This window comes from Mustela nivalis (genome assembly GCF_964662115.1).
Source record: "Mustela nivalis genome assembly, chromosome: X".
In the NCBI taxonomy this organism is placed as follows: domain Eukaryota; kingdom Metazoa; phylum Chordata; class Mammalia; order Carnivora; family Mustelidae; genus Mustela; species Mustela nivalis.
Window position 1 is genome coordinate 93,132,922 of NC_139040.1, and position 15,439 is coordinate 93,148,360.

The 15,439-nt window shown below is 36.2% G+C and overlaps 1 protein-coding gene across 1 annotated transcript in view; it reads right to left on the bottom strand.

Annotated features, from left to right (window-relative positions):
• Positions 1-210: 210 nt before the first annotated feature.
• RP2 (RP2 activator of ARL3 GTPase) overlaps positions 211-15,439 on the bottom strand; it is a 49,156-nt gene continuing 33,927 nt past the window's right edge. The window contains exons 4-5 of the mRNA XM_082718209.1: positions 4,410-4,495; positions 211-2,675 (exon numbers count right to left, since the gene is read on the bottom strand). Coding sequence (XP_082574335.1) covers positions 2,592-2,675; positions 4,410-4,495 — 170 coding nt within the window. The 3' untranslated portion in view covers positions 211-2,591. The remainder of the gene's footprint in view (positions 2,676-4,409; positions 4,496-15,439) is intronic.

The following is a 15,439-nucleotide window of genomic DNA, read 5'->3' on the forward strand; positions in this document are numbered from 1 at the left end:
TTAAAAAATTTGTGCCACGATCAAATCTTGGCACATGTATGAGTAGCTGAGTGTTATAGAAGTGTACCTCAAAAATTAAGTGATAAGCCATTTTCATTTTATTTATTTATTTTTTAAAGTAAACTACCCCCCAGCGTGGTGCTTGAACACACAACCCTGAGATCAAGAGTCGTGTGCTCTACCGACTGAGCCAGCCAGGCGTCCCAGCCATTTTTGTTTTAACAACATTTATTACAAATCACGTTTTATAAACACTAAATATAAATTACATACAAAAGCTAGACAGAAATATACAGAAGCAAAAACAGCAGTACTAATAACACAAGAGAAATAAGCTAATGTTTAAACATGTATAACTTAATAAAATTACTAATTTGTCCTTGCTAATAAATGTTCATGATTTCAAAAGCTACAAAAATTCATTTTTTTAAAATGAAATGTAGTACAATTACTATCAAAGTTTGGAATTATAGAAACAACAACCATAGCACTACTTAGTTTTAAAAATCTTTTCAAACATTCAGAAGCCAAATGACTATCCTTAAAGACAAATCAAACTCGGGTAAAAGCTCTTATCCAACTGAAGAATATAAAAGTTTAGGCTTTGGTTGGTTAATAGATACTAAACTTAGTGGGTATTTTAAAATTAACATCTCCCTTATATGTTGTATTCCTGAGTTTTTTGCTAAAATACTATAGATAAAATAAAGAACTCGGTTTACAGTTTTGTGTAATATTGTATTTATTTTTGAAAAACATAAAGTACAGCAATTACTTTTAGTGTGAATAATGGGGTTTAATAATGTAATCAAAATCAGAAGGAATATATTTAATTTAGCTTAACGGTGGGAAAAATCAATGCCCTCTGACCACTAATTGCAAAGCTTATTTGTAAATCATGATTAAAATTATGTTAAATCTGTCACCAAGTTTTATTTGCATCTCATGAAACCATTCTGATTTAAAGAAGACGTTGATTATGTAGTATAGAGTGCTCTTACAAAAGACTGAAATGATACAAAGCTAATGGTTAGCACGAGGCCAGACACAGGGTAGGTAGTCAATTTTCCTTATTAAAGTGAAAAGTCTTTGAATGCATTATTTCTGAACATTAACACACAGTTCAATATCGTAGTTATAAATTAATCTGATATATTCAAAAGCAGTTTACACATGAAAATACATTTTCAGTAACAATCATAAGAGGGATTTCTATAAGTGGCTATCTTCAGTCTTGGTTTTACCAAAATAGATTTAAATTTAAGGTTCCTTTAAAAAATAGACCTATGAAAGCTAATTTCCTATTAGCTGCTACATACGATGTACATGGCAGGTTCAGTCCCTTCTCTCCAGATCGCCCAATGAACATCTTCTGAGCTGATTACTTTAGGTTACAACAAACTCCTCACAACCGGGTTCCCCCTGGAGAATGAATCAGTGTATCTGGAGACTGGGTCCAAGGATGTGGATTTTTAAATAAGTAGCTCTCTCTTGATTCCTGGCAAATTATTACAGTCAGCTTGATTTGGGAAATAATGCTTTAAAGCAGCCAAAAACAATTTCGTCACGCTTGAACATTACTTGATGAATGGTATATCTGCTGGAAATCAAATTTCTCTAGTTTTTTAAAAAAATATCTGCCTAGCTTATCATCATGCCTAAGCATTTCATGACATTTAAATGTCACAAGATTTTGTCCTAATTCTCCTGATAAACCACAAGAGCTAGTGATTTCATTTTTCTGAAACCTGCCGGTGATCAGGTTTCTATACTTTTAAGTACTGCATACACCTTTTCTTACCAGGAAGCAGAAGAGTCACCTAGCAGTTGCATTAAAAAAACTAAACGGTGTGGAATTTATTCACATAATCATACTACTCACAAAGTAGTCTTTAAACAGCTATACCAACATCAGTTAGTAGAGTTAATTGCTGGTTATCAAATCCCTATTAATTAAAAAAAATTCAATTTACAAAGTATTATATCAATTCTGCATACAAAATCTCATTTGCCACATTATGCAACTAGGAAGCAATTACTTAATTGGCTATGTATACACAAAAAAATGTGTAGAGGTTAATTCTAAATGATCAGCTAGTAACAAATCTCTCGATAAAAAAAGAAAAGAAGCAATGAAATGTATTCTCAAACAATATGGAGCACTGAGGAAAGTTTAAATTCTTAGAGAATTGAAAGAAAAATTAGGATTAAAATCATGACCTGCAAGCCACTTCTATGTTCTAATAATGATCATAAGCAGAGAAACAAAACCACAACCTTATTGAAGTAGGTTAAATAGTTTCTAAGCTGATTAAAACCACTGAATTTAAAATGAACTTTTTTTTTTTTTTTTTGGTAGGCTCCTCGCCCGACACAGAGCTTGAACTCACAACCCTGAGATCAAGAATTCTATGCTCTGCCGACTAAGCCAACCACGTATCCCAAAACAATTTTTGAACCTGAAGTAAACGATGCGGTATTCAATCATTTACTAAAAAATAGTCATTAACAGTTTCATCATTAGTAAAATTCGTTGCTAATACACAAATTAAAAAGGGCTTAATACCAAGTCCTTGGTTCCATATTGCACTTCATATTCCCATCTGTATGTCAGCAAAGTTGTAGAAGCTGTCTACATCTCCAGATGCTGTCTCCTTGCTTTCTGATACAAACATCTATTTTAAATACAAAAGAAGCAAAAAATAAATACCAGTAATCCCCAAATTTCAAAGCCTGCGTTGTCCACAGAATAATGACAAGCTTCCTATTAAAAGAAATTCAAGTATACCATTTATATAATATTTAATCATATTCTGTAGAATCTATACAATATAGTTTCAGTAGCCATAATGTAAACTGAGCTCATTTAAAAGAACTTAGGATATAATCAAGGTCTTTGCTTTCATAATATTTCTGTTACACTTAATCACACTTGTACTTTTACTGTCTTTTAAGTATATGAGAGTCAATATTATGAAAGCTACTGAATAGAGAAGTTTATTTAAAGACTTCTTAGTTTCTTCTATTTCCTAATAACAATCTCATTAGGCTGAGAAGCAAGACTTGAGGTTATCATTTTTAAAGCTGCTAAAGATGTATTACTAGTTTTAAATGAACTATCTGCTAAACATGAAAGCAGTACTCAGTAGAACCCTTCAAAAATTATTTTTACACATGTCAGCCACGAATTAGAGGAGACCTGGACTCTCTTTTAGCTTTATCATAATCTAGCTGTATGATGCTGACAATTCATTCAATAAACCTCTCTGGGCTCACTTTCCACACCTGTAAAATGAGAACATTGGATTAGATAATCTTTGACTCATTCAGATTTAAAATCTCCAAATCACAGAATCGTTTTCTCTTTGCTCCCTTTTCTATTCAACCTATCATATTTGCCCTTTCCCTTAGTACTGCTGTGATGATAAAATGAGACAAAAGGCAAAGTACATTAAATTATGCAAATTTAAGAAACTATTAGCCAAGTCAGACAACAAAACCAGATATTTTATCTCAGATATTTATCCAAAAAACTATTAGTTATATCTATACTCATTCAGTACTCCTATGTTTGGTTTTTAAGTTATATTAAGTTATTTAAGTCTGAAATTCTTAGATACACCAACCCCAACAACATATCTAGAAACGACCTATATGTAATGACTTCTAGATACAGCTCAAATTCATTTTTTTTAAATGGGCTCTGTGCTGTTCTCAAAACCGTGAGATCAAGACCTGAGCTGAGATCAAGAACTGGACGCTCAACTGACTGAGCCACCCAGGCGCCCCCTCACCCAGCTTCAATGTTTGATGAAGCATTACTGAAGCAAATAAAAATGAACAGTGGGCACGAGGATCATCCATCTAAGGTACATAATCTTAGAAATATGACATTTTTCAACATACACTAGTTTTCAAAAAAGGAAGAACTTAGACATTTAATGAGACTTTTTACTTTCGAAACTCATGTCTTATTGGAGGTTTTTAAATGAACAGATTCTTGGGACACCTGGGTGGTTCAGTGAGTAAAAAGTGCCTGCCTTCAGCTCAGGTCGTAACCTTGGGGTCGTGGGATCAAGCCCCACATGGGGCTCCTTGCTTAGTGGGGAGCCTGCTTCTCCCTCTGCCTGCCATTCCCTCTGCTTGTGCTCTCTCTCTCTCTCTCTGACAAATAATAAAAAAAATTTTAAATTAGTAGATTCTTATTTTGTAAATTTTTAAGCAATTAAAATCTTAATTTGGCAAGGAAAAACCAAAGCTTAGCTCCCAACTGTTTACCACAGATTCTAAAAATCATGGTCTGTTTAATTCCAAGCAACTACAGGGATAAAAGTACTATTTAATTGTAAAGAAAAGGAAATGACCTGAAAGGTCTGATTGAAATAACAATAATCAATAAAATCTTGTACCTTGGTTCCATTGAATATCTCATTGACGATAAGTTGGCATCCTTCTACAGCTCCATCTCCATTAAACTCCAAGGCAATAACGGGACCTATAAGCAAACCCAAGAAGTGTTGTCTGGATATGAATACAAATTATTTACTTATTTATTTAGGAAAGCGTGGGGAGGGGCAGAAGGAGAGGGACAATCTTAAGCAGGCTCTACACCCACTGCAGAGCCCGAACTGGGGCTCAATCTCACCACCCTGAGATCATGACCTGAGCTGAAATCAAGAGTCAGATGCTTAACCAACTGAGCCACCCACATGCCCCCAAATCTATTTTGAAATTTATCTTTTTATTCTTTATATTGTAAAGAATCTCTAGTCTCTTCCCTGGGGTGTAAGAGGAAAAGAAGAAGGAAGTAGAAAAAAGACAGTCTCTTCAATAAATGGTGCTGGGAAAACTGGACAGCTGTATGTAGAAGAATGAAACTTGACCATTCTCTTACACTGTACACAAAGATAAACTCAAAATGGATAAAAAGACCTCAACGTGAGACAGAAATCCATCAGAATCCTAGAGGAGAACATAGGCAGTAATCTCTTCGATATCAGCCACAGCAACTTCTTTCAAGATATGTCTCCAAAGGCAAAGGAAACAAAAGTGAAAATAAACTTTTGGGACTTCATCAAAATCAAAAGCTTCTGCATAGCAAAGGAAACAGTCAAAAAAAAAAACAAAACAAACAAACAAAAAAAACAAAGAGGCAACCCACGGAATGGGAGAAGATATTTGCAAATGACAGTACAGACAAAAGGTTGATATCCAGGATCTATAATGAACTCCTCAAACTCAACACACACAAAACAGCCATCATATAAAAAAATGGGCAGAAGATATGAACAGAGACTTCTCCAATGAAGACATACAAATGGCTATCAGACACATGAAAAAATGTTCATCATCACTAGCCCTCAGGGAGATTCAAATTAAAACCACATTGAGATATCACCTTACACCAGTTAGAATGGCCAAAATTAGCAAGACAGGAAACAACATGTGTTGGAGGGGATGTGGAGAAAGGGGAACCCTCTCACACTGTTGGTGGGAATGCAGGTTGGTGCAGCCTCTTTGGAGAACAGTGCGGAGATTCCTCAAGAAATTAAAAATAGAGCTTCCCTATGACCCTGCAATTTCACTCCTGGGTTTTTACCCCAAAGATACAGATGTAGTGAAAAGAAGGGCCATCTGTATCCCAATGTTTATAGCAGCAATGGCCACGGTCACCAAACTGTGGAAAGAACCAAGATGCCCTTCAATGGACGAATGGATAAGGAAGATGTGGTCCATATACACTATGGAGTATTATGCCTCCATCAGAAAGGATGAATACCCAACTTTTGTAGCAACATGGACGGGACTCGAAGAGATTATGCTGAGTGAAATAAGTCAAGCAGAGAGTCAATTATCATATGGTTTCACTTATTTGTGGAGCATAACAAATAGCATGGAGGACATGGGGAGTTAGAGAGGAGAAGGGAGTTGGGGGAAATGAATCATGAGAGACTAGGGACTCTGAAAAACAATCTGAGGGGTTTGAAGTGGCGGGGGGGTGGGAGGTCGGGGTACCAGGTGGTGGGTATTATAGAGGTCACGGATTGCATGGAGCACTGGGTGTGGTGAAAAAATAATGAATACTGTTATGCTGAAAATAAATAAATTTAATTTAAAAAAAAAGAAGGAAGTAGACGGATGGGATATGTCACTTTTGCTACTTCTTCCAACTGTAATCATGCAATAAATGAACACAGTCTTATCTTATGATGGGTAGTTTGAGTGCTATTACAGGACTATGGTCACATTTTTAAGTGTTGTAAATAGTCTGACTTTTCTGGTTTTCATTCTATAAAAACCATAAAAAGTCCACTCACTTAGCAGTACCAAAAAATCGCTGATAAGATGACAAATAAGATCAAAAGCAATTCAAGTCACCATAAGTAGGTTTTGCCAGGCAGCCCATCTTCCTTGCAATTCTCCTACTTATCAGCCAAGTTCTGGTTCACCGATAATGAAGCTAAACCGAGCAGGAATTGAAGCCAGGCACCAGAGGTAATGACCATCTGAAAGTAGTTTTCCTGAGTGTGCCTTACAGCAAATTCTAGAACCAAAGACTAAGTTTTTATTCTCTGAATAGGATATTTGTGCCTCCTTTCCTATACATTAATTTGAATACTTTTAAACCACCTGTACTTTAAATTCTAGTGTAAAGATTTATGATTAAGTTCGGCTTAGATTTAAATATAGCATTGCTACTACTGGTGTCAAGTTGTTGGTAAATGTGGCCATAAGTTAGCCAAGCAAAATATGTCCTTCAATTCAATTAATATTTCAGTTATCACTATATTCCTTAATAGATTTGCTTTTTAACTTCTAAAGTAATGCATATATCCTAACCTCTAGAAAATGATTAATTTCTTGAAAAAAGACATAAGCCCAGGGGTGCCTGGGTGGCTCAGTGTGTTGAAGCCTCTGCCTTCAGCTCGGGTCATGATCCCAGGGTCCTGGGATTGAGCCCCACATTGGACTCTCTGCTCCGCAGGGAGCCTGCTTCCTCCTCTCCCACTTTCTGCCTGCCTCTCTTCCTACTTGTGATCTTTCTCTGTGAAATAAATAAATAAAATCTTAAAAAAAAGACATAAGCCCATTAAACAAACATGAGCAACAGAGACTAAGAAGTAGGAATGAAATTCTAAGGTTAAGGAATACGAAATACTAAGTTGAATGTAGGCATGTGCCATAGGACAAGACACAAGAACAAGGGAGAAGATCACTCTGCACTGGGTACCAAAAGAACTGAGGGTTTGTGATTTAATATAAACAACAAATACAGAAAAGGCATGACATGTAACAGTAAATTGTACAATTAGATACAGAGAACAAAGTATGAGTTTTTCAGGATCACAGTGTACAGATCAAGATAGGTGCTGTATAAAGAAAAGAAGATAACTAGGGAACATTTTCTCAGAAAAATGCATGATTCTCTGTCTGGGGCAAGAAATGGATAAGATTAACCTGTAATATCTTGTCGAGCCAAAAAGCAAGGAAGTTATCAAAGGCCAATACAATTGTACCAAAAGGACATAGGATCCAGTTTGAAGAGGCTCCCAATGGCCAAAGATGAGACATGGTCTCAGAAGGAATAATGACCGCAGTTTATTAAAACATACTGAATATATAAAAAGTCATGGGCTTAAAATGATATTTAGAAGAAAGAAACAAAATTCACTGGACACCACTGCAGGTTGCTAATGCATCAATTCACTATTCTGAAAACTGATAATTATTTTGTTTATTTATTCGGCTTTTCTGATATGAAGCATATTTCAAGTTAACTGAAGAGCTCTGGTATATAAGAGAAGTTCTGTTAACATCCATTAACATATACAGAGGTAGTGACATGGTTAGAAAATGATCATTTTGCAACTCCTAATAAAACAGTTGGATCCTGGGGTGCCTGGGTGGCTCAGTTGGTTAAGCAGCTGCCTTTGGCTCAGGTCAAGATCCCAGGTTCTGGGATCGAACCCCACATCAGGCTCTCTGCAAAAGCCTCCCAGGTAGTCTCTCTGCTTCCCCTTAGTAAAAGTTACATTTTAAATGGACCATGACATTCCTCTGCTCTAAAACCTCTAGTAAAATATGATCTATATTTTTAATTGTTCTAAAATAAATGAGTTTTTCAGATTTTTATTTTCATTGATGTATAGTTTACATATAGTATTTTATTCATTTCAGGTATAAAAAATAGTGATTCAGCAATCATACACATTATAAAATGGTCACCATAAGTGTAGTTACCATCTGTCACCTTACAAAGTTATTATAATATTAGTGACTATATTCCCTATGCTATACTGCTTTTCATGTCTGTGATTATTTTATAACTCAAAGTTTGTACCTCTTTATCCCCTTAAAAATAACTATTTTATTTTTTTAAAGATTTATTTATTTTTGAGAGAGAGAGAGAGAGAGCAAGTGAGTGCAGGAGTGGGGGAAGGGACAGAGGGAGAGGGAGAGCATCTCAAGCAGACTCTCTGCTAAGCATGAAGCCTGACACAGGGCTCGATCACACAACCCCAAGACCATGACCCGAGCTGAAATCAAGAGCTGGACACTCAATAACTTTGCCCCAAAAATAACAGATAGTTTAAAACATTAACAAAGCTATAACAAACTAACAAGGTATTTAGGTGTTTATAGCATATATAATAGTAAAATATACAACAATACAGGAATGGGATGAAAGACTTGAGAATATGTTATTAAGTCCTTATATGCAACAGATAAAGTGTTATTCTTAGAAGATGGATTCAAATTATTTAAACATACATACTGCAAAACCTAAGGTGACCATTAAATAAGTTTTAGAAATAGTATAAATAATAATAGAGGAGATTAAATGGAATAATAAAAAATGCCTGATTAAACAGTAGAAGAGGTAACAAGAAACAAAGAACAAATGGAACAAAAAGCAGCAAGATGGTAGATGTTCGTCAAGGCATATCATAGTCAAATTCACAAAATACACAGACAAGGAAAGAATCCTACAAATAGCAAGCAAGGGAAAAAAGGGAAGACAGATCAGGTTCTCAGCACACCTGTCCACAGATAGGTAGGCCAGAAGATAATGGCAGGAAATATTCAACGGGCTCAATGGTAAAAAATATGCAGCCCAAAATTCTTTATCCAGCAAGGCCGTCATTCAGATAAGAGAGATAAAGTTTCCCAAATAAAAACCAAAGGAGTTTGTGACCACTAAACCAACTCTATGAGAAATTTTAAGGGGGAACTCTTCGAGTGGAGGGGAAAAAACCCCCTAAAAGCAACAAAGACTAGAAAGGACCAGAGAACAACACCAGAAACACCAACTCTACAGGTAACACAGTGACACTAAATTCATATCTTTCAACAATCACTCTGAATGAAAATGGATTAAATGGTCCAATCCAAATATATAGGGTATCAGAATGGATAGAAAAACAAGATCCATCTATATGCTGCCTACAAGAGACTCATTTTAGACCTAAAAACACTTGCAGATGGAAAGTGAGGAGATGGAGAATCATCTATCATGCTAACGGATGTCAAAAGAAAGCTGGAGTAATCATACTTATATCAAACTAGATTTTTAAAAATTTTTTTAGATTATTTATTTATTTATTTCTCAGAGTGAGCACAGGCAGAGTGGCAGGCAGAGGCAGAGGGAGAAGCAGGCTCCCCACCGAGCAAGGAGCCAGATGCGGGACTCGATCCCAGGATGCTGGGATCATGACCTGAGCTGAAGGCAGCCACTTAACCAACTGAGCTACCCGGAGTCCCTAAAACTAGACTTTAAAACAAAGACTGTACCGGGTGCTTGGGTGGCTCAGTGGGTTAAAGCCTCTGCCTTTGGCTCAGGTCATGGCCCCAGGATCCTGGGATCGAGCCCCACACCAGGCTCTCTGCTCAGCGGGGAGCCTGCTTCCCTTCCTCTCTCTCTGCCTGCCTCTCTGCCTACTTGCGATCTCTGTCTGTTGAATAAATAAATAAAATCTTAAAAAAATTAAAAATTAAAAAAATAAAACAAAGTCTGTAACAAGAGATGAAGAAAGGCATTATACCATAATTACGGGGTCTATCCATCAAGAAGATCTAACAATTGTAAATATTTATACCCCCAACTTGGGGGCACCCAAATATGTAAACCAATTAATAATAAACATAAAGAAACTCATTGGTAATAATACAGTAACAGTAGGGGACTTCAAGATAAAAAGCTTCTGCAGAGTGAAGGAGACAATCAACAAACTAAATGGCAGCCTACAGAATGGGAGAAGATATTTGCAAATGACATACCTGATAAAGAGTTAGTATCTAAAATCTATAAAGAACTTAATCAAACTCAACACCCAAAAACCAAGTAGTCCGCTAAGAAATGGGCAGAAGACATGAATAGACACTTTTCCAAAGAAGACATCCAGATGGCTAACAGACACATGAAAAGATGCTCAACATCACTCATCATCAGGAAAGTGCAAATCAAAATCATGATGAGATACCACCTTACACCTGTCAGAATGGCTAAGGTTAATACAAGAAACAACAGGTATTGGTGAGGATGCAAAGAAAGGGGAACCCTCTGGTACTGCTGGGAAAGCAAACTGGGGCAGCCACTCTGGAAAACAGTATGGAGGTTCCTTAAAAAGTTAAAAATAGAGCTACCCTATGATCCAGCATTTGCACTACTAGGTATTTACCCAAAGAATACAAAAATACAAATTTGAAGGGGTACATTCACCCTGATGTTTATAGCAGCATCATCAACAAGAGCCATACTATGGAGAGAGACCAAATGTCCAATGACTGATGAATGGAAAAAGAAGATGTGGTATATGTATACAGTGGAATATTACTCAGTGATCAAAAATGAAATCTTGCCATCTGTTCTGATGTGGATGGAGCTAGAATGTATTATGCTAAGTGAAGTAAGTCAGAGAAAGACAAATACCATATCTCACTCAAATGTGGAATTTAAGAAAGGAAACAGATGAACATACAGGAAGGGAGAAAAAGGAGAGAGGAAAACAAACCATAAGAGACTCTTAACAATAGAGAACAAACTGAGGGTTGATGGAGAGGTGTGGGTCGCAGATGAGCTAGATGGGTGATGGGTTATTAAAGAGGGCACTTGTGATAAGCACTGGGTGTTGAATATAAGTGACGAATCACTGATTTCCACCCCAGAAACCAATACTGCACTCTATGTTAACTAAAATTTAAAATTAAAAAAAGATGGTAGATGTTGATCCAAGTATATCCGTCTCTTTTCATGTGAATGGACTAAACACAACTGTTAAAAGACAGGGATTATCAGACTGAATTGAAAAGGAAGAACCAAGTATATGCTATCTACAAAAACTCACTTCAAAATTAAAAAAAAATTTTTAATTAAATATTGTGTGTGTGCGTGTGTGTGTGTCTGTGTGTGTGTGTGTGTCAGAGAGAGAGAGGAGGGAGAGGAGGAAGAGGAGAGGGAGACGAGAGAATCTTAAGCAGGCTCTCCACAGAGCATGGAGCCTGATGTGGGGCTCAATCTCATGACCCTAAGATCACAACATGAGCTGAAATCAGGAGTCAGAGGTTTAACCGACTGAGCCGCCCAGGCACCACTAAAAACTTACTATAGATATACAGACATCAGTAAATTAAAAGAAAGGGGATAAGGATATATGAGACACTAAAGAACCAAATGAAAGCTGGAATGGCTCTATTTCAGACAAAGTAGATTTCAGAACAAGTAAGATTATCAGACGAAGAGAGACATTACATAATGATAAAGGATTCTCCAAGAAGGCATAACAATCCTAAATGTGTATGCATCTAACAACTGTGTTTGACAATTTTCAAGACAAAATCTAATAGGATCTGACAAGAGAAATAGACAAAACCAGTTAACGTTGAAAACTTCAACACGCCTTTCATTAATTCACAGAAGAACTAGGCAAAAAAAATCAGTAAAGACACAGAAGCACTGACAAGCAGTATGAACCAAATTGCCCTAGGGGATATTTATAGAATATTCCACCAAACAACAACAACAAAACAGGTTATACATTCTTCTTGCATGCAAATAGAATAGTCACCAAGATGGGCTACATCTAATTAAAGAAAAGAGAAATTATACATGTGTTTACTGGGCCATAACAGTTTTAATTTAGAAATAACAGAAATACATCTGGACAATGTCCAAATGTTTGGAAATTAAACATATACATCTAAATCAGTGAATCAAGTAAAAAGACTCAAGGGAAACCAAAAAAATATTCAGGGGTCAGCACACTTTTTTTGGAAAGGGCCAGATAAGAAATCTTGGGCTTTGTTGGCCATATGGTGTCTATCACAAGTAATCAACTCTGCTGTTGTAGTACAAACAGCAAAACACGATAGATAAAAAGAATGATCCAATAAAACTTCACTTATAAAACACAGTGAGCTGGGCGCCTGGGTGGCTCAGTGGGTTAAGCCTCTGTCTTCGGCTCAGATCATGATCTCAGGGTCCTGGGATCGAGTCCTGCATCGGGCTCTCTGCACAGCAGGGAGCCTGCTTCCCACCCCCACCCCCGCCCCGCCTGCCTCTCTGTCTACTTGTGATCTCTCTCTGTCAAATAAATAAAATCTTAAAAAAAAAAAAACCCACAGTGAGCCATATTTTGCCAAAGCCTGAATTAAATAAAAATACATGTCAAAATGTTCAGAATGCAGCTAAAGCAGTCCTTAAAGGAAAATTTTTAACATTGAATATATATACAGTTGATCCTCATTTTTCACAGATTCCTTATTTGCAAATCTGCCAACTTGGTAAAACTTATCTGTAACCCCAAATGAATATTTGCAGTCTTCTCATGGTCATTCACAGAGAAACACAGAATATTCAAAAATTTGAGTTGCCTGACACACACACTCCTAGGTGAAGTTGAACAAAGTGATCCTGTGCATTCTTGTTTCAGCCCTCATACTGTAAGCAAGCATCCTTTGTACAGTTTTAGTGCCACGTTTTCCACATTTTGTGGGTTTTCTAAGTGGTTCTGCTATTTAAAATGGCCCCCAAACATAGCGCAAAAATGCTGTCTAATGTTCCTAAGTTTAGGAAGGCTGTGATAGGCCTTTCAGAGAAAATACCTGTTAGATAAGTTTCATTTAGGCAAGAGTTATGTGCTCTTGGCTCTGAGTTCAATGTTAATGAATCAATAATATATACTGAGTAAGATGTCTTTAAGCAGAAACAAACAGGCATGCCTGGGTGGCTCAGTCGGTTAAGCATCTGACTCTTGGTATCGGCTCAGGTCATGATCTAAGAGTTCTAAGATCGAGCCCCGAGTCAGGCTCTGTGCTCAGTGAGAAGTCTACCTGAGATTCCTTCCCCTTCTCTTTCCCTTCCCCTCTGCTCCCCCGCCCCGGCTCGTGCTTGTGGGCTCTTTTTCTCTAAAATAAGTAAATAAATAAATAGAATCTTTAAAAAAAGAAAAAAAATAAACAGAAACAAACATACAAAAGATTATGTATGGACTGATTGACAAAAATGTTATGACCAGAGACTTGCAGGAACTTAACTCTGTATTTCTCCTAGGAGCAGGAGTTCAGGACTCATTAATTCAGTGTTCACAGTGACTTTACAGAATTTAATAACTGTGAATAATGAAAAGCAACTACATTAGAAAAGAAGATATATTTAAAATCAGTAACCTAATCTTAAGAAACTAGAGAAAGAAAGCAAATCAAATGTAAAGCAAGTAAAGGAAGGAATAATAATTAGTTGAGCAGAAAATAATAAAACTGAAAAGAGAAAAATAGAGAAAATCAATGAAACAAAGAGCTGCTTCTCTGAAATTATCAATAAAACAATACACCTTTATCCAAGCTGATAGGAGAAGAAGAGGACTCAAATTACCAATAGCAAGGATATTAGTGGGACATCACTACTGATCCACAGATTAGTAGAACTCTATGTCCATAAATTTGGTAACTTAGATGAAATGAAACCATTTCTTAAAAGACAAAACTATTAAAATTCATTCAAAAAGAGAGCCTTAAGTGCCCTATGAGTAAATAATTTAACAAGTAAATTAAACATACAGCTAAAAATCTTTCTCCCTGAATCTCCAGGCCCAGATGTTTCATTGGTGAATTCTACCACACATTTAAAGAAGAAATGATACCCATTCTCTAAAATTTATTTAAGACCACTGAAGAGGAAGGATACATCCCAACTCATTTTATGAGACCAGCATTACCCTAATAGCAAAGCCAGACAAAGATATGATGAAAAAACTACAGACCAATATTCTTCGTGAACAAAGGTGCAAAAATCTTCAATAAAATATTTGTGAATTGAATTTGGCAATATATTAGATAATATATCATGATCAAGGGGTCATCTCAGGAATACAAGGCTGGTTCAACATTCAAAATTAACAAGTCATTCACCAGATTAAATGACATACCCAGATTTTTAAAAAAACATATTATCTCAATAAATTCAGAAAAAAATTCAACAAAATTCAATATCTATGCATAATAAAAAGTCAACAAACTAGGGACAGAATGGAAATCCCTTAGCCTAGTAAAAGGCATATATGAGAATCCTATAACCAACATCATTCTTTACAGTGAGACTGAACACTTTATGGTGAGACTGAAATCAGTAACAGGACAAGAATGTCCTCTCCTCACTATTCTATACAAAATGATACTGGAAATCCTATCTAGCATAATGCAAAAAATAGAAATAAATAAATAAAAGGCATGTCAAAATGAGAGAGGAACCAACCTAAAAGAACTTTCTCAATGGCTACAACTGGAACAATTTGATAGTACTGGATTATAACCCAAAGAATAAAATTCATATTCATGACTCTCTACTGAAAGAAATAAATGATTGAGTAAGTAAATGGGGGAGAAGGGCCAAATATTTCTTACAGAAGAATTCCAAATAATGTGAGTAGATACTACCCTCTCCAGGAAGTGTAGCTTAATTCTCCTTGCTTTGAGTGTAAGCTGGTCTTAGTGACTCAACTTCCAAAGAACAAACTATGAAAAGGAAAAAACAGGAACTTTACAGTGTTTGGGAAACTGGGCAGATAATACCTGAACCAAACCACTAAGGTCAATGCCCCAGTGATAAGTCATGTTGATATCCTGTACCCCCAGATACGATGTGATGAGAAGAGCATTTCACCTCTTCCCCCAAAACCTCAATCGAACCAGAGAAACATCAGAGAAACCCAAATTAGGGTACATTCTACAAAACAACTTACCAGTACAGTGAAAAATTTCAAGGTCATGAAAAAGAAGGAAAAACTAAGGAAGTATCACAGATTAGAGGAGATTAAAGAGACATGACAATTAAATGCAATGTGGGGTTTTAAATTGAATTCAGGAATAGAAAAAGGACATACCTGTAAAAACTGGTGAAATTGGAATAAGGACTACAGTGTAAGTTAATAGTATTTTACCAGTG